The 20017-nt window shown below is 36.6% G+C and overlaps 1 protein-coding gene across 6 annotated transcripts in view; it reads left to right on the top strand.

Annotated features, from left to right (window-relative positions):
• Nucleotides 1–20017, top strand: part of CHN1 (chimerin 1) — a 202453-nt gene that overhangs the window by 143166 nt on the left and 39270 nt on the right. For 3 of the 6 annotated variants that reach the window (XM_011943997.1, XM_011943994.1, XM_011943996.1), the window contains exon 1: nt 11026–11881. The exons of 1 other annotated variant lie outside the window; for it this stretch is intronic. In XM_011943997.1, coding sequence (XP_011799387.1) covers nt 11630–11881 — 252 coding nt within the window. In that variant the 5' untranslated portion in view covers nt 11026–11629. Of the gene's footprint in view, nt 1–11025; nt 11882–12370; nt 12456–20017 lie in introns of those variants that run through there. 2 more of the 6 variants (XM_011943992.1, XM_011943995.1) reach the window with 2 other exon arrangements.

Genomic DNA, 20017 nt, shown 5'->3' with positions numbered 1-20017 from the left:
AAATTTTCAAAAATATGTTTGAACATCACAAATCTGCCTCATACCATGAATCAATATATATCTCTATTGAGGCTTAAAGTGGATATTTTAAATAAATTACAATTGACATATTCTAATCAAACTGTAGTTTATTTTTGCCATATAAAGGAAATTAGCTTTTCTAACTGAAGTTTAAAGAAGTCTGTAACAGGCCCTTTTTAAAATAACCAAATCACTTAGGCTTCATCCTAGCCTAATCAACAGAAGTCACTAAAAGAATGAGAAAACTAAAAATATAACACTTAGCTTTTGTTTTGATATACTAGATTGCCTCCATTAAATTAGTATAGAATGTTCGCTGAGATGCAATAACTTGAAATAACCTCATATAGCAGTTTAAAATCAGAAAACACTCCTAATAATATCAATCTGATTCTGCCTTTTAGTTGTATTTTTATATGTATATTATATCCAAAAGCTTTTTGAAAAAGTGAAAATGTTTATGGTTAAAGAATTTTGCACTAGATTTAAAGTTCCTCATTGTTGACAAAGTGTTAGACCTTCTCTGATTTCACCTTCTCTATTGTTACAGAACAATAATAGTGTTTAAGTCTTGCAGGTAATAGGTGTCAAAAATTGGATAAAAATTGACAAAAATAAAAATGTAATGACACATTTCCCCGAGTATCCCCTCAGATTCATGGGGGTTGGGGGGAAGATCAAGAGGACCTTCTCGTGAAGCCCAGTTTCAGCTTTTCATTAGGAAGAGCCAAGGAAGAATGTTGTTATACAACCATCACTCCTGGTAACCAAACATTAGATAGTATTAGATTAGAACATTTTATTCTTATGTAATTTTGTCTATATTTACATATTGTTACATAATTCAGAATAAGGACATCTTCCATTTATTGTATAAGTTGTTACCAATACATCAGGACCACAATCTGCCACCCTCCAAGAATTTATAAGTGAAAAAATAAGACTATATCTTATGAATTAACTTTAAGATCACCTAAGATATGTGAGCAATGATATGTAAAATCATAAAGAAATAATTAAAGAGGAGACTGAAATAGGTAGAAGTTGATTATGCCCATTCAATCACAGACCTAAAGTAAGGGGAGACCCATGAAATGGATGCTGAGTATTCTAGTCCATCAGCAAGGCCATCCTAATTGTAAAGGTTGTTCTAACCCTACATATTAAGTGTTCAATTTATCTCACTCCACTTGCTCCAATTCCATTCCCACCAACTTCCTAATTATTTTTTGTTTGCAGTGTAGGTGTGCTACCAAAAAGAGCATGTTGGTCACTACTTTATGATATTAATAACTATATCTCATATTTTGTTATAAACTAGACGAATGCCATTCTGATTTACCTATGAGTTTCATGAGCTTGGTATTTTTAGTCTCCCCTTAAGAAGTAGATATAATCTCCTTGTGCTGACAGACTCCATTTCTGAGCCTATCTGATTGGGTACCAGCCAAAAGCCCATTGTAAATTTGCCAGAGCTACCTTCTGAAGATCCACTTAATCAAAGAGCCAGCAGGCATTTCTCTCATATAGATATTTCTCTCAAGATAGACATCCCCAAATCTTTCAGCACATACTTGTATACTAAATGAGTATGAACCTTTTCTTTTCTTTTGAATTTCTATTAAAAATATAGATAAGACCATTGAGCTCATTTAGTCCCCAGGCCTGAGACTTAGAAAAGCTAAGTGGCTTGTCTAATAGCAGTAAGAACAAGGCTTGGAAGCCGGGCTGTGTGCTATTCCACCCCCTCCTCCTTGGGCATAATGTTCTTCATGTAGTGTGAAAAAGCTCCCTTCACAGCTGGTGCTTGGAGAATTTCTCATATTTCTATTGTTTCTTGAAAGAAGAATGCAAGGGCTATCCTTTTTTGTTTGCATTGTTTTCAAATGTCTTATGTTTAAATCTTATTGCATGTGAATCGGTCAGGGAGCATGTGAATCAGTCACAGAGTATACAACATTTGGTAGTGGCAGTGTTAGTATAGTGTGATTTAAATTTATTATATACGGAGATGAATGCACTGGTGTGCCTTATTGTTATCTGTTTAGATGGATATTATATTAATGCTAGAGGAGCTATGTAATGAAAACTGAGTTAGGAATTATGATGTGATTGCTGCCAGTAGCATAAAAATTGAGTCCTAGCGTAATGTTAAGAGTTTTCTGTGTAACATAAACATTTATTTATCCCAACATAATTTAAGGAATTTATAGAGTTCTGATACAGAAGTCTCCAATGTTTGACTTAAAATACATTTGAAATTTTTGCTTGATTGTTGAATCTGGTAGTTACTATAATTCAAATATAGCAGTAGTAAAAGGCCTAGTGATCTGAGAGGCACTAGAATGTAAATTTTCCAGAAATTTATTCAAATGGCAGCCTTTCAAAAATGGCATGTTAACAATAGATAATATGAGAGGCAGGATAGTCTAGAGGAGGGAGAAAATTTGAGGGAGACATGGGTTCAAGTCTTACTTTCATCATGTAATAGTTAGGTGACCTTCAGCAAGATACTTAATTTATCTGAACTTTTGTTTCTTCATCTACAGTAGTGTTTCTTTAAGTCTTTAAAGTATACAATTCTTAAAAGTCTCAAGTATACAATTCTCATCTATAAAATGAGAATTGTAATAACTACCTTACTGGTTGTTTTGACAACTAAACTATATCATACATGTAAAGCATTTACTAGTACAGTGCTATGCAATTGTCAGTTAATTAATGGAAGCTGACATGTTGTTAAGTACCTTGGAATATATTTCACTCTTGACTCTAATGGAGAAAAAATAGGTTACAAATTATAATTCAGGGGATGAAGGTAGGAATAATCTGTGTATCTAAAGTGAGTTGAATTTGCTTGAATCCATAAATGTTTATATTATAACTTGATATTGGAGGTTTCAGGAAAGCTATGTTTGTGCCTCAATTTTAACATTTTATAGAAATTGCAGGATTTCACTAAACCTGAACCAGAAACTCATATTACCCAAGAGTTAATCCAATTACTCAGCACCTTCCCAGTCATAAGGGTCATGCCAGCTAGAACATTCCTCTGTGATGCTTTTTGGATGGATTGTTGACTCAGCTTTGATAACTGGAGCATTGTGCTAATGATTCTATGGTATCACCTTGATGTTACAAAGGAGGTGGCTGTTTGTGTTACATGAGGTCCTTCCAGTGTCCTAGAGAACATTCTTACTATAAATAAGTACTGACATTCAATAGTTGGAGAATATCTCTTTGGCTTAAGTCTCGATTCCACATTAAAAACTAGATATTTGTGGAAAAGAGAGTATAATCGGTCATTTGTACTTTAGTGTGAATTGATAAGACCCTTTCCTATAAGCAGGATTTGATGGGATTACTGAGTTTGAGCATGGATGTTCTTTTAATTATAAAATTGCCAGAAATAAGGTAAGGTAAAAATTGCAGAACAGTGATGCTTATAATGTGTCCCTAAACTATTGGTTGTAATTTGACCTGAGCTCACTTTGCATAGAGCAGTGACCATAGGTCTTTCATCTATATCATAGTCACAAATTATGCTAACTCTTATCTTGGAAGTGTAGGTCCTTTGACACAAGGGAAGGGAGGCAAACTTCCATTTATTGATTTACTTTCTGTGCCAGAAATAATGCAAAAATGCTTCCCACATAGTATCTCATTTGATTCTTAATGATTCTATACCATAAGTATTTTCAATTCATTTTACATATAAAGAAACAAAGACAGAAATAAATCAGTTACTTGACCAAGGAGGTGCCACAGCGAGTAAATGACAGAGTTAAGGTTAGCGCTTTTGTCTGGCCCCAGAGCCCTTGAGTTTCCTATTTTACCACACTTGGTGAAAATGAGAGGCTAGCTCAATACAAATCCAGTATTTGTGGATTTTTGTTTATTGGACAAACAACAGGGTAGTAAGATCAGTGGGAATTTATTTGAAAAACAGTGAATGTGTTCCTTTTCAAGGTCACCTATTTCACCTTCTATTTCTTATTCCTCACACTGCTCCTCTACCCTACCCCTTACCTTTTTTTTTTTTTCTTTTCAGTGACATAGGCAATGTACATTGTGGCTTAAAATGCATGTCTCTTCACAAACAGGTGAAAAGTGATTCTCAGGTTGGCACTGAGTAAAACTGATCATTGTAATTATAATCACAAAACAGTATTAAAATGAGAAAAATAGAATACAGTATTTTAAACACTTTCTTATAAAATGCAAAGATCTGCTATGAAAATTTGATCATATTTTTTGAAGTATTAACAGTACTTTAAATTTTTATTTGCTTTTTTACTCAACTTTGATTGTAGATACAGGGTGTACATGTGCAGGTTTGTGACATGGGTATGTTGCACTCAGGCAGTGAACGTAGTACCCCAATAGGTAGTTTTTAGATGCATCCCACTCTCCGCCTTCTAGTAGTTCACAGTAGCTATTGTTCCCAAGTTTATGTTCGTGCATGCTCAGCATTTAACTCCTGCATGTAAGTGAGAACGTGCATTATTTGGTTTTCTGTTCCTTCATTCATCTGTTTAGGATTATGGCCTCTAGCTCTGTCCATGTTGCTGCTAAGGACGTGATTTTTTTTTTTAATGGCTACATAGTATTCCATAGTGTGTATATACCACATTTTCTTTATCCAGTCTACCCCTGATGGGCACCTGGGTTGATTCCATCTCTGTGCTATTGTGAATAGTGTTGTGATGAACATGCAAGTGCATGTGTCTTTTTGGTATAATGATCTATTTTCCTTTGGGTATATGCCTAGTAGTGGGATTGCTGGGTCAAAAGGTAGTTCTGTTTTAAATTATTTGGGAAATCCCCAAACTGCTTTCCACAGTGGCTGAACTAATTTACATTCCCACCAATATTGTGTAAGTGTTCTCTTTTCTCCACAGCCTCACCAGCATCTGTTGTTTTCTGACTTTTTTAGTAATAGCATTTCTGACTGGTGTGAGATGGTATCTCACTGTGGTTTTGATTTGCATTTCTCTGATGATTAGTGATGATGAACATTTTTTCATATGTTTGTCAGCCATTTATATTTCTTCCTTTGAGAAGTGTGCATGCCCTTTGCCCATTTTTTATTGGGGTTGTTTTTTGCTTGTTGATTTGTTTAAATTTGTTATAGATTGTTACAGACTTTTGTTATTCGCCCTTTGCCAGATGCATAGTTTGCAAATATTTTCTCCCATTCTGTAGGTTGTCTGTTTACTCTATTGATGGTTTCTTTTGCTGTGCACAAGCTCTTCAGTTGAATTAGGCCCACTTACCAATTTTTGTTTTGTTGCAGTTGCTTTTAGGAATTACACAAAAAGTATTTCCCAAAGTTGATACGAAGAAGGGTATTTCCTTGGTTCTCCTCTAGGATTTTTATAGTTTGAGGTCTTTAAATCTTTAATCCATGTTGAGTTAAGTTTTGTATATGGTGAAAGGTAAGGATCCAATTTTCATTCTTCTGCATATGACTAGCCAGTTATCCCAGCACCGTTTATTGAATCCTTTTCTCGTTGCTTGTTTCTTAGGGAGTCCTTTCTCCATTGCTTATTTTTGTCAGCTTTGTCGAAGATCAGATTGTTTTAAGTGTGAGGCTTTATTTCTTGGTATTCTGTTCTCTTCCATTGCTGTCTTGGTTACTATAACCTTATAACTTAGTTTGAAGTCAGATAGTGGGATACCTCCAACTTTGTTCTTTTTGCTTAGGATTGCTTTGTGTAGCCAGGCTCTTTTTTGGTTCCATATGAATTTTAGAATAGGTTTGTCTAATTCTGTGAAGAATGATGTTGGTAATTTGACAGGAATGGTGTTGAATCTATAAATTGCTTTGGGCATTATGGCCATTTTTATTAATTGATTCTTCCAATCTATGAGCATGGAATGTTTTTCCATTTATTTGTGTCATCATTGATTTCTTTCAGCAATGTTTTGTAGTTCTCCTTGTAGAGATCTTTCACCTCCTTGGTTAGCCGTATCCCCAGGTATTTTATTTTCTTTGTGACTATTTTAAATGGGATTATGTTTTCGTTATTGGTTTTGTTTTGTTTTGTTTTGTTTTGAGACAGAATCTCTGTTGCCCAAGCCAGAGTCCTGTGGTGCAATCTCGGCTTACTGCAACCACCGCCTCCCAGGTTCAAGTGATTATCCTGCCTCAGCCTCCCAAGTAGCTGAACTTACAGGTGCCCGCCACCACGCCCAGCTAATTTTTGTGTTTTTGGGTTTTTTTTAGTAGAGAAAAAAGAGGGGTTTCATCATGTTGGTCAGGCTGATCTCAAACTCCTGACCTCAAGTGCTCCTCACACCTCAGCCTTCCAAAGTGCTGGGATTACAGGTGTGAGTGACTGTGCCCAGATGGGATTATGTTATTGATTTGACTCTCAGCATGGACATTATTGCTGTATAGAAATGCTACTGATTTTTGTGCATTGATTTTGTAAACTGAAACCTTCCTAAAATCATTTATCAGTTCTGGTAGCCTTTTGCCAGAGTCTAATTTAAGATTTCCTTTAGTATAGAATCATATCGTCAGTGAAGAAATAGTTTGACTTCTTCTTTTCCTATTTGGATGCCTTTTCTTTCTTTCTCTTGCCTGATTGTTCTGACTAGGACTTCCTCCTTGCCATTTTTATAGTCCTCCTCTCTGTATTGCAGATGGTATGGACAAAGGTAGAAACAGAGGATTGTGGAATTCACCCATTCTCCATCCCATTTTGCAGGCCTCATTCAGATGAACCTACAGAATTGATATCTGTGTCAAGGATGGGCAGGATCACTGGTTGCAATGGCTGACGCCTATAATCCCAGCACTTTGGGAGGCTGAGGCTAATGAATCATTTGAGCCCAGGAGTTCCAGACTAGCCTGGGCAACATGGAGAAACTCCATCTTTAGAAAAAAAAATACAAGAATTATCTGGGTGTAGTGGCATGTGCCTCTAGTTCCTGCTACTCAGGAGGCTGAGGTGGGAGGATCAGTGGAGCCCGGGAGGTTGAGGCTGCAGTGATCTGTGGTCACACCACTGCATTCCAGTCTGGGCAACAGAGTGAGACCTTGTCTCAAAAAAAGGGATGGGCAGGATCAGGTCTGACAACAGGTCAAAGATTCCCAGTCAAAATAACAAGCTAGATACTGTTAATGTTTCTATCAAGAATGACCTTGTGGAATCAACCCAAATGTCCATCAGTAACAGACTGGATTAAGAAAATGTGGCACATATACACCATGGAATACTATGCAGCCATAAAAAAGGATGAGTTTGAGTCCTTTGTAGGGACATGGATGCAGCTGGAAACCATCATTCTCAGCAAACTATCGCAAGAACAGAAAACCAAACACCGCATGTTCTCACTCATAGGTGGGAACTGAACAATGAGATCACTTGGACTCGGGAAGGGGAACATCACACACCCGGGCCTATCACGGGGAGGGGGGAGGGATTGCATTGGGAGTTATACCTGATGTAAATGACGAGTTGATGGGTGCAGCACACCAACATGGCACAAGTATACATATATAACAAACCTGCATGTTATGCACATGTACCCTAGAACTTAAAAGTATTAAAAAAAAAAAAATGACCTTGTGAGATATGTGCCCAACCAGTTTAGGCTCCCACCCAGTTAAACCATTTCTTCTGTTTTATAGAGCCAGAATATGAGAGGTGCTATATGCCTAACACCTTATGTTATATACTACTCTCATAAGGTAGCAGAAAGAGCTGCCAGGCTTTGAAGATGAAAGATGGGGATTCTGAGCTCAGACCTCCACATCCTGACGTGTGACCTTGAGCAACTCACTCTGTGAGCCCCAGTTTCCTCATCTCTAAAGTGACCATTATGCAACATACTTCCCAGGATGGCTGTGGGAACAATAGATAAGACAGCCTTGGGAAGCATCAAGCAGTGTTCCTGGATCCTTAACAATACTGAGTATCTCCTTTTCTTGCCGCTTTCTACTTCCCTCCTAACCCTGCTTCCTCAGCTGGCATACATGTCATTATATGCCTTTTAAAAATTAGGATTAGATCCAGAGTATGAGTTAACTGGGTAGGGACAAAACACAATGGGAAGGGCAGCGTTTCCAGGCATGCTTATGTGGTATAGACCTAAAGCAGATTACAGACTCCTTGAGGGCAGGGACCTGTGTCCTAAACTTACACTATATACCTACAGCTAATATTGGGCTCAGCAACCCTGTAATCCTATCATTTATTGAGTACTTACTCCCTGCAGATAGTGGTTTTTTTTTTTTTTTTGGTCATTTCTTTAAACTTCCCAGTGACCTGTGAGACAGGTATTATTATTCATATTATGTAGATGAGGTAACCAAGAAACAAAGCAGAACTCCCAAGGTCAGTATTCAAACTTCAGTTTCTCTGATTTTAAATCGTATTTTCATTATACCACACTGCCCCCCAATAAAAATAACTGCCTTCATTTGGTTTTATTTTTTAACTAAATATATATTGAACCTTTGTGTAAGGTGTATGCTAGATTCAAGGTGTGTAGAAATATACATAAAGCCTAATTCTATATAAACAGCTACACAGATAACTGATATGAAGTAGAATGTGGTAGTCTCATAACTAATGAACCAGTGAAAGACTGTGAGGTTCACAAGTGGATGAGATCACTTCTAATTGGTGTGGATTATTAGAGCCATCGCATAGGAGGGGGTGTTTGAATTGAGCCTTGAAGTCTGCATTTCCTACTACATGCTAAACTTGAGATCGTAAGATCTTGGTTACTACATTTTTCTTACTATCCTTTGATAATTACTGCTAGTCTGTCTTACCATCTATTGCAGCTCCTCAAAATTGAAAGAAGGTAACTAGAGAAACCACCTTGAATAGAATCAGAGAGAAGACTCCATGGTTTCCTCTCATTTTCTCATCTGGGTGAATATAGCATAGTATTTATGAGCCCAACCCCACCACATACTAGCTGTGCAACTTTGGGAAGCAAACTGTAGGTCTCAGCTCTTTCAACTGTAAAATTAAGATAATTTATGCCTCATAGGGTTTATCTGTGGATTCAGTGGGATTCTATATATAAAGTGCTTAGTTGGGTATCTGGAATGTATGTACTCAATAACGAGTAAGTGATAACCATAATTAATAGAGTCTATAAGTAGATGGATATGTACTAGATAATGTAAGCATGAGTGATACACATTTGTCTAGAATGTCAGACTATTGATTATATTGGTTCTGAATTTTAGAGTTAGCAGTTTTTGTTATTTACAAGTTCTTCACCAAAATTAATGCAGAAGTGCTGTTACTGCCATGTTGAAGGCATAATAGTGACCAAACCCTTAGCCATTTGAGAGTAGCCAATGCTGTTTTCGTCCTAAGCTATTGTTTTCTATCTCCTTACTGCCCTAGGTAGCTGTTCAGATTGCAGTTAATCCAGTATTTCTTGACTAAATAGAACATTACTCAGGAAATACAGTACAATCTGCAGAGTCTACATTAGACCTTACCTCTGAATGACAAAATGTTTACTTTTACCTAGCTATAAATTTTCTGGGTTTAACTATCATGAATATTTTTATGCTTGGTTGAATTTAGTAACTGTAGCTGAAGAACCAGGAATGATCTATAAAATAGGATGTTGATCAAAAATACTCAGAAAAAAGATGCTACTTTGGTTACGTTTGATTGTTTTAACTTAGTAACTTGATATCAAACATTGTTGAAGAAAAAAACTTGCCTTTGGAGCTATTTTTTCTGGTTCCTACTGAGAACTGGTTAAACTGCACTTTAGGCTGTACATGTCTAAAGAGTTGGTTGGCCTTTATATTTTTAGTCATCATGAGACAAAATAGGTCCAATCTGAAAAGCAATTTAGGCTAGGCAAGGGAACTTTTTCCATTGCATTTCTTCTTGCAGTGGGAGCATTTTATGTCTCATATGAATTATCTAAGTATATAAACATGTGAAATTGAAACTCCTATGTAAATAAATTTTGCCTTTTATTTACTTAGACATAATTTTAGAAGAATAAAAGGGACTACTCAATCAAGTAAACAAAAATAATTTGGGGATGTTTAGAAAATCAATCATTTGTTATTTTCAATGTCTAGCATATCTTAAGAACCACTTCATGCCCTAATTAAACTAGAATATGCACTGGGCACATACCCCCTGTAGATTATGAAATCTGAGATTAAAGTGTTTACACTATAAATATACTGAATCCATTTAAATATATAGAGAATTTTAGATGCTTTAAATACAGTGTAACATTGGCATGATTATTGATTTAACTTAATTATTATAGCATGAGAAACAGATGATGGGAGGTAGTTAGGGAACCAAAATGGGAAATTTAAGCATCCTGTAGCACCTTAGTGAAAAAAGGTAGGTATTGCTCCTAAATCAGGTTGTGCTAAGTCTCTCACCTAGCCACCCTGTTTCTACATCAGCAAACAAAATATGTCTGAGTCCTATAAGTAGTTACACTACAACTGGGACCTGTGTAAATCAGGAATTATTCCCAATTGGCTTCCACTATGACCTGGCCTCAAGCTCTCTGAATAAAAAAAATTGTTGAGACTAGAGAATTAAAATAATGGTTTCTTCTATGTAAGTATAGCCCACAACAAAACTACTCGTAATACAGACAAAACTGACCACTCCAAGCTATTAGCAATATGATATGCATACTCCTTGTTCTGCATGAAAATAGTATGATACCTAAACTTCTTTTATTTTTCATCAAAATATTCACCAGTTTTTCCTCATCTTTAATAAACTTGGGTTTTGGTTAGCTAACCTCAGTCCATAATGAACAAAGGATACAGATTAACCTTTCATAATTTATGTGGCAGTGGTGCATTATTTCTAAAACCTAGTGCTGTATGTATGTTAATTTTCCTCTGCTTTTAATAGGTTAAAAAAATTCCATTTTGCAATAATGCATGACTCATTCATTTCTCATTACCTCCCCACTGATTTTTTTTTTTTTTTTTTTTGCCTTGGGCCAGCAAGAAACTCTTACATGAGAGGAGGGAGAAACAGAGAGACAGAGTGAGTTGAGGAATACAGTACTTAAATACTGTTGCTTGATTTTCATTGGTTATCTCCTTTCTTACGGTGGCCAGTCTAATGCAGCCTTCCTTGTGAAATCCTTCCCTTCCCCCCACCTTCCCTGCTAGGGGCTTCACAGGGTGTCTGTTGCTAGAAACTGATTGCAGGCAGTATGTAGGCATCTTTCATTCAGAATGGACATTAATATCTTGAAGAGGGAAGAAAGCTTTTAGAAATGTATCATTTGTCAAAACTGCATGCCTTTTAAAAAGCGATAGAGAGAGATGCTGAGTGTTTTGTATGTTAGCATCGACTCTTTTTATTTCTGTTCATACTCAAGTTTTTAGAAGCTAGAATATAGATCCCTTTAAGAAAAAAAGGAAGAAAGAAGAATTTGCTGGTTAGTCGACCTCTGTTTAAGAAGTGCTTCATCCTCCTCCTCCACCTCTCCGTGGTGTTTCTCTGCAGCTCTCTGTAGGTTAGGGTTCTGTGCTGCCTAGCAGAATGCTCATGTGTTAGCTGAATAGATTTCATCGACAGACATAGACCACTATAGGTTTTCTTTCCCTGTGAATTCCAAAATGCCATCCAAAGAGTCTTGGTCGGGGAGGAAAACTAATAGGGCTGCAGTTCACAAATCAAAACAAGAGGGCCGTCAGCAAGATTTATTGATAGCAGCCTTGGGAATGAAACTGGGTTCTCCAAAGTCGTCTGTGACAATCTGGCAACCTCTGAAACTCTTTGCTTATTCGCAGTTGACATCACTTGTTAGAAGAGCAACTCTGAAAGAAAACGAGCAAATTCCAAAATATGAAAAGATTCACAATTTCAAGGTAAGAATATTTGCTTTTAGTCTTTTAAGGAATGCACATTACTTGAAATATATAATATTAAAGGAATATCTTCTTATGTCTTTTTTAAAACTAGGATGACTTGACTAAAATGTTCTTGCTATTTAAGGAGTGAGATGTTTTCAGCCTGATTTTACTTAAGGAATAGCTGAATAAAGCTAACAGATATCCAACCCCGTTTTTCTCTAATGCTGTTTTAATACTGTTTTATCAATGTGTACTCACTGGTAAAAGTCTTGCCTGATATTTAAAAGGTCTCAGTTGATGATTAATTTGTCATTGTTTTTATTTGTGATACAAATGTGTCTGAATACCTCTGTTGGAGATTTTATGAGAGGATTAGATCTTATCTGTGTTTCTGGTAAAGAGCTTTGGATATAAGAGGCATGTGCTATTGCATCTGGATTGAGCAGATGGTTTGCATTTCTCATAGTTTCTGTCTTTTCTCCCCTGTTAATGAATTGACCATGATGAAAGGAGGATGGCTACCATGGGACTGTTGATGCTGCTGACACTAGCAGCTTCTCTTCACTTTTTGAGTATTTGCTTTCACCATGTATGCGTGTGTATGTGTAGTTTTTAATTATTGTGTTAATGTGGTTTATCAACTGTACTTGAATTTTCTTTCAAGGTGATATGTGTGTTGATTTGAGCTGTATGTAGATCTTGTCTGTATTTATAGCATGATATAAGGCCTTGAATTTCTGTCCTTTGCAATCTAATTCAGAGATTAAAAACATGAGGTCGTGCATAAGGAGACCCAGTTACATTTAATAGGTAGATGCACTGGCATTTCTACAGTAACTTCCCAATAGTTAGACAACTTTATGATGCGGTTCTTGAGACGTGAATGTTCTTAGTTTAGACAAAATATCATTAGGTTTTATTTTAGAAAGGGAATAATTTGGTTTCAAAATGTGATAAAGCTGGAAATCGTGATCTTTCATTTATTTATTAATTTATTCAACATTTACTCAGCACCTATAATGCACCAGGCTCTGAACTAGATAATTTCATTCCACATTTGCAATTTATTCTGATTTTTAACACCAGTATTTATTTTACTCAATTGCTAAGTACCAACACCGCCCCCCCCCACCCACCCATATGCTCTGCATTTTCCATAGTGAGGAATAGTTTTTTTGTGATCTTCAGATCATTTTGGGATAAAGGAGAAATTACTTAATAATGTTTCTTAAATATGTGGGCTATGTAAAAATTGCTAATATTTTAAAATAAAGTAAATAACATTTTCTTCCTCTTTAAACATATTAAGGACCTTACCTTTCAACCAATATCTTGATTTAAAATGAAATAGAGGCAACTTAGTAAATTAAATACCGGATAGAAAACAGATATCATATATGTTTCTAGCTTTCACTACATCTTTCATTTAGGAGTCTAAACAATACATGCAGGCTTCTAGGCCTCAAGTTCTTCTTGCATGATATACAACCTGGTCTGACAGGATTTTTATCAGGAAAATGACCCCAAATAAATCCTTTTGCCAGTATGAAGTTATGTCACAGAAGAAGTCTTTAAGTTACTAATAAAGAAGAAATTATAGGTACACTGTTTAGAAATGGCTGAGATCTTAAATATATCTCCAAAGATGTACTCTGATTTGTTCAGCAAAAACAGCAAAAACCTACTAAGAATGCCATTTGAGTACTAAGTCAAGTTCCTTATACATACTTTTTATCAATATTGATTAAGAGCAACTAGGAGGTCTATTCAAGAATTTGCATAAACAAACTCTTTTTGTGGTTGTATCTTCCAGTTATTTCTCAATTTTAACACATGACTTTAATGAATAAATTCTACATAGCCAGAAAGTTCTGACCCTGCAGTCAATTGTGACTCTTAACCTTGGTATCTAAACTGCTTTAAAGATACTTGGGTGTTTTTTTTTTTAAGCCTTAAAAAATAGAAAGCTTCTTCATTCTCTGGAGCTGAAAAATAATGAAAACCAGCTTGGACTTTTTAAAAAAGAGTATTTATGCTCAAGAAAGAGCTCATTTTAGACAATAAGTTGCATTACATATTATTTAGAGCTGCTGATAAAGTCAGGAATCTCAGAATTGACTCTTTCCATTGAAGTTACTCTCTGTTATTTAAAAATTGTTTCTATAGGGTGGCATTATAAAAAAAAAAAGAAAAGAAAGAAGGGAAGAAAGTCATACTTGACTTCCAGGAACATCCCAGACTCTGTGGCAAGCACAGTTCTCTCCTACACAGACGCTAGCTTAGAAGGTCACTGATTGTGATACACACATCTATGTGTGTACAGTTCAGAAATTTATGTGGGGGAAAACCATAGCATTTCCATGATGATAATCATTCACGTGTCCTTGCCATTAACTATTTTTCTATGGTGGTAAAAGTGTATTCTGTCACAAGCCCACTCACCAAAGCCTCATTTCAAGGTGGTTTTCTTCTTTGCTTCTTGAACTGCCTTGTTATGTAATAGTGCTCTGTAGAGTCAAACAGCTGTCAAACCTTATTTCAGGGAGTGAAGCCAAGAATGCCTTCTACCTTTGGTGAAAGCACTCACCAAGGTGAAAGCCAAACATACCAACTGGACCTAACTTCAGCCTACAGACAGGCATTTGTTTTTCAGTTTTGGGGTTTTTTTAGTAGAATAAAACAGGAAGGCTTCCGTTTTGCTATGTTATGTAACACAGTCTCTCTTTTTTTTTTTCTATTGTTACTTATAAGGATTTGAGAAACCTTCTATCACAAGAAGGATACTTATATCCCTTAGGGAGGTTATTTTACAGATAAATGCACCAAATCCTCTAAAAACTATTACACTATAAGTTATATACATCAATTAGAGAGAAAATAATTGTAATTGTCCCCTGGATCAACCTCTTAAGAACTATCTCATGCTAATACAACATACGACACACACACACACAGAGAGAGAGAACAAAACAAAGCAACCTCTAACATTAAAAATAAAACTCAGGCACCCCTCCAGCAATGATTGTGCCCTGCATTCTGAGGCTTTCTGGGTAAAATGATAAAAGAAGTCCCAACCTTTGCCCTCAGGAGCTTGCTTATTGTATGCACCACCTTGGGCCGATTACTTAATCTCTCTCTACAACGGAAAAATTGAGTTCCCTGTACATGTAGATACATGGTAGCCGCTGTTTTTGTTACTACAAATAACTGTGTTTTTTTTTTTTCCTGAATCCATACTGACATTTATTTAGACTTAAGGGTTCATCTGAATCCTCTTCTTCCTGTCCAGTTACAGAGATTATGATGTGATTGTAAACCTTAGCATGATTGTGGGGGCCGTGCCTAGTTCTCAGGCAGAGTTAGATGTTGCATAAGAATAGCTACATTTGGCCAGGCACGGTGGCTCATGCCTGTAATCCCAGCACTTTGGGAGGCCGAGGTGGGCGGATCGAAAGGTCAGGAGATTGAGAACATCTTGACCAACATGGGGAAACCCCATCTCTCCTAAAAATACAAAATTAGCCGGGTGTGGTGGCACGCAGCTGTAGTCCCAGCTTCTCTGGAGGCCGAGGCAGGAAAATCGCTTGAACCCAGGAGGCGGAGGTTGCAGTGAGCCAAGATCGCATCACTGCACTCCAGCCTGGGCAACAAGAGTGAAACTCCATCTCAAACATAAATAAAAGCTACATTTTTCATGCACTACAGAATACAGTGAAATCCTCTATATTTATTTTACTCTTTTCAAATTAAACTGTTAAATGTTTCATTTGGTTTGTTGCTTAATTCAGATAGCTCTAAAATAAAATCAAGAGCAGGTACAATACAATAACAACAGAAGCTAGGCTACTTAGGCAAATTAAGTAATTAAAAGAAAACAACATTAAGAATTATAGTGAGTAGATACTAAAAATATGAGTTTAATTTTTTTAAGGTAGTCTTGAATTCGTTGTCGATTTTCATTTCAGGTACTTGCATTCTTCATATAAATGAAAGATATGAGATATTATATTAATAGATTTAATGTTGCCAAGATAACAGGCAAACAGTGAATCCTGAAATGTGAATTGATACTGCAATTAAAATAACACTGTAATGGGAACCTTATAATAGTTAATAAAATTACTGATTCAAGACCTACTAGGAAAAAGAGATCATATTGAACCCAGCAATCCTGGCCAACAGACTAGACGCTGTGCGGTCTGATGAACTGAAGGGCGGCAGTGGCCGGCACTCCTGTTGAGGATAGTCTTCCTTTCCTCCCAAGGACGTGGGCAAATCCAAGCCCCCTTTGGTCTTTATTTGATTCACATTTATAATAAAATAAATACAAAATGAATGAACAAATAAAAATAAATAATTTTAATATGAACTGTGAAGTTAAACCACATGGTCTAAGGGTTCTCTTACAGCTCAAATTCTCGGATTGAATTATAGTGTATTGTGAAGCATTAGATTTATTATAAGTATTCCATTTTTCATTAAAATTTTATTGAAGTTCATATAGAGACAAATTTTCAATATGTTGATTTGAAAAGGAACTAAAATTAACTATATATGAAAGAATATTTAAAACTGTTTATATTAACAGCAGTGAAATGTCATATTCAGAAACAGTACCTGTCACCTCTTTCATATTATCCCCACCAACCCTCACAACACCACATCTTGCCTCCCTCCATTCTTCCTTGCCCTTTCCCCGTGTCTGGTAAAATGCCTGTAACTAGCAGATGCTCAAGAAGCATTTGATAAATGACTTAAATGAGTACACAGTGTGACATGGGGGGGACCTTGGTTGTTGTTACTTGAAAACCTCATGACAGCAGGAAATTAAACACAAAAATAGATTATTCTGTTGATCTTAAGATCTGTATTGTTACATTTTCTTTTCATCAGATTTATGTGAGTTTTAAAAATGAAATAAAACCCAAGATACCATCATGTTATCTGATATTTGACTGGAGAATCTGTGTACATATTTTAAATGCTCAGGAATTTTAATAATGTTTTGAATTAATGGTATTATAAATGAAGGTAAATGCAATATTACAAAATGGAAATGACAATCTAGAATGCTTCATTATGCTTCTGTGGATATGAACAAGGAGTGTCCAACATAAACATTTTAAAGGAATAATGTGAATTATTCCTTTAAATAATTTTACTTGGAAATTATTTAAATAATTTTAAATAATTTCTTACTTGGAATTTCTCCAAGAAAGAAATTAAGTGGAATTATATGTATTCCTATTATACACATGCGCGCGCGTGTGCACACACACACACACACACTCTTTCCCCAGTTCTTAATGTGGGCCACTTGCAAGAGAAGACAAAAATAGCGCAGATCAGTATGTAGTGTAGGTTCTGTCTGCCTAAGGCAATCGGACATGGAGAGGACTGATGAAGAGAAACTAGGAAATTGGTCAGAATCATCTTTAAGGTCCCTGTAAACATTGTATTTCTGTTGCTGCCTTACCAAGTATAGTATATATCTGATGCTGCGGAAATCAAAAATGATAGCCACTGCTCCGCTTTCCACTTCTGGCAATGCTGCTGGTGAGGAGGACCACAGAACCTGTGCACTGCCCCTCAGCACTGCGGCCCTCTCAGCCTCACCCTGCCTGGCCGCCTTATAGTTTGTCATGCTGGCTGGGGAATTGGTATGACACCCCGAGTGCAAGTCATTCAGATCATTAAGGTTATCAGAAAGGTTACTACCTGCCACTAATAATCTGAAAAGAAACGTTTCACAAAGTTCTTGTTGGTTTGCACATAGTTGCATATACTTCTTTGTAGCTATCTTATCGGACTAGAGAATTTAAATTGCTATACTTAAGAGAAACCCATATCATTCTCACAGACCATGGCCCTTTATTCTGGAGATGTTTTATAATCTGTCTTTATTCCCCAAGTTCCAAATTTGGCATCTCTCTATTATACTGTCTATTATACTGCCCATTATACAAATTACTTAACAGTATGTTTTTAATCTCTTCCATTCAAGCTTTCTACTATATCTTTTTTTAATGTTTTAAGTAAGGAAGACATGTTTTGGAAACACCTTCCTTTCTAGCCTCTTGTTCCATGTCCATGTGGGCCCTGAAGAGATTGGCTCTTTTAATATACATATGAAAAGTTGCTGTTGAACATACTAACTCAGTCTTTTCAAACAAAAATCCCTTAACAGTGTTGAAACATCTTGCCCACAGTATTCTCTAACCTAAAACAAGACTCTCCAGGCTTTCCTAGCATGCATGTGCTCCGTTTCCCCCTTGCTCATCCGTCAAGTATTTATCAAGCAGCTGTTGTGTGCAGACCACTCTGTTAGACATGGGAGGAGACACAGTAATATGCAATATATAGTCCTTGACTGCTGGATATATGCAAACGACTGAAAAGAAAGCAAATGTCAATATAATGGGAATGATGAGAAGGACATAGGAAGGGTTTGGGGCCAGGCACAGTGGCTCATGCCTATAATCCCCACACTTTGGGAGGTCAAGTCAGGAGGATTGCTTGAGCTCAGGAGTTTAAGACCAGCCTGGGCAACATAGAGAGACCTCATCTTTACAAAAAATTTGTAAGATTAGCTGGGTATGATATTGTGTACCTGTGGTCCCAGCTACTTAGGAAGCTGAGGTGAGAAGATGGCTTGAACCAGGAGATAGAAGTTGCAGTAAGCTGTGAACACACCACTGCACTCCAGCTTGGGAGACAGAGCAGGACCCCATCTCAAAAAAAAAGAAAGAAAGAAATAATGGTTTTATGCATAAACACTGGCAAAATACCTTTAATTTTATGTGCCACATATGTATAATAATGCCATATTCCTCATGGTTCATATACAAATATTTCATATACAAATATAAAAGACATCTCTGCCTGAAATGGAATGACAGTCAGAAGTGAGTATGCAAAGTGTAATTCAGTAGAGGGTAGTTTAAACTTTGGGGAGAGATTTTTTTGTGATAAGAACATGTCACATGAGATCTACCCTCTTAAATATTTAAGTAAGGCCAGGTGCAGTGGCTTATGCCTATAATCCCAGCACTTTGAGAGCCTGAGATAGGCTAGATCATTTGAGCCTGGGAGTTTGAGACCAGCCTAGGCAACATGGCAAAACTCTGTTTCTATAAAAAATACACAAATTAGCTGGGCATGGTGGCACATGCCTGTAGTCCTAGCTACTCAAAAGGCTGAGGCAGGAGGATCGTTGGGGCCCAGGACGTCAAGGCTGCTGTGAGCTGTGATTGTGCCACTGAAAAACAGCCTGGAATAGAGCAAGACCCTACGTCAAAAAAAAAAAAAAATCTTTAAGTGCACAACACAGTATTGTTAAGTAAAGACATAGTGTTGCTCACAAGTTTCTAGAAGGTACTCATCTATTATAACTGAACCTTTATATGCATTGAACAGCAGCTCCCCATTTCTCCCTCTGCCATCCCAGCAACCACCCTCTCTGAGTGTGATTATTATAGAAACCTCATGTAAGTGGAATCACGCAATATTTGTCCTTTTGTGACTGACTTACTTCACTTAACATCATGCCCTCCAGGTTCATCTCATAGTGTCATATATGGCAGGATTTCCTTTATTAAGGCTGAATACATATTCTGTTGTACATGTATACCATACTTTAAGGATATAAATGCATAGGAAAAACACACAATTTTTAAAAGTCACCTCTTACAGTTAACAATGTATTCTTGAAAGTCTCTCTGAGAGTAGATTTTAAGTGTTCTCACCACAAAAAATGAGTATTTGAGGTAATGGTTGCATTAATCAGCTCAATTTAGCCATTTCACAATGTATTTGCATTTCAAAACATCATGTTGTAGACAGTAAATATAGTTTTTGTCAATTAAAAATGAAAAAAAAATTTTAAGTCACCTCTTCTAAAATTTTTTTCTTTTCTTGTTTTTTTTTTTTTGTTGTTGTTGTTGTTTGTTTGAGACAGTCTCACTCTGTTGCTGAGGCTAGAGTGCAGTGGTGCAATCTTGGCTCACTGCAACCTCTGCCTCCTGGGTTCAAGCAATTCTCCTGTCTCAGCCTCCCTAGTGGCGGGGATTACAGGTGCCTGCCACCACGCCCACACCATGTTTTTGTGTTTTTAGTAGAGATGGGGTTTCGCCGTGTTGGTCAGGCTGGTCT

This window comes from Colobus angolensis, unplaced genomic scaffold, assembly GCF_000951035.1.
Source record: "Colobus angolensis palliatus isolate OR3802 unplaced genomic scaffold, Cang.pa_1.0 Scaffold224, whole genome shotgun sequence".
Classification (NCBI taxonomy): Eukaryota; Metazoa; Chordata; class Mammalia; order Primates; family Cercopithecidae; genus Colobus; species Colobus angolensis.
Note: the sequence above shows the minus strand (reverse complement) of the source record. Positions and strands in the feature narration are given on the sequence as shown.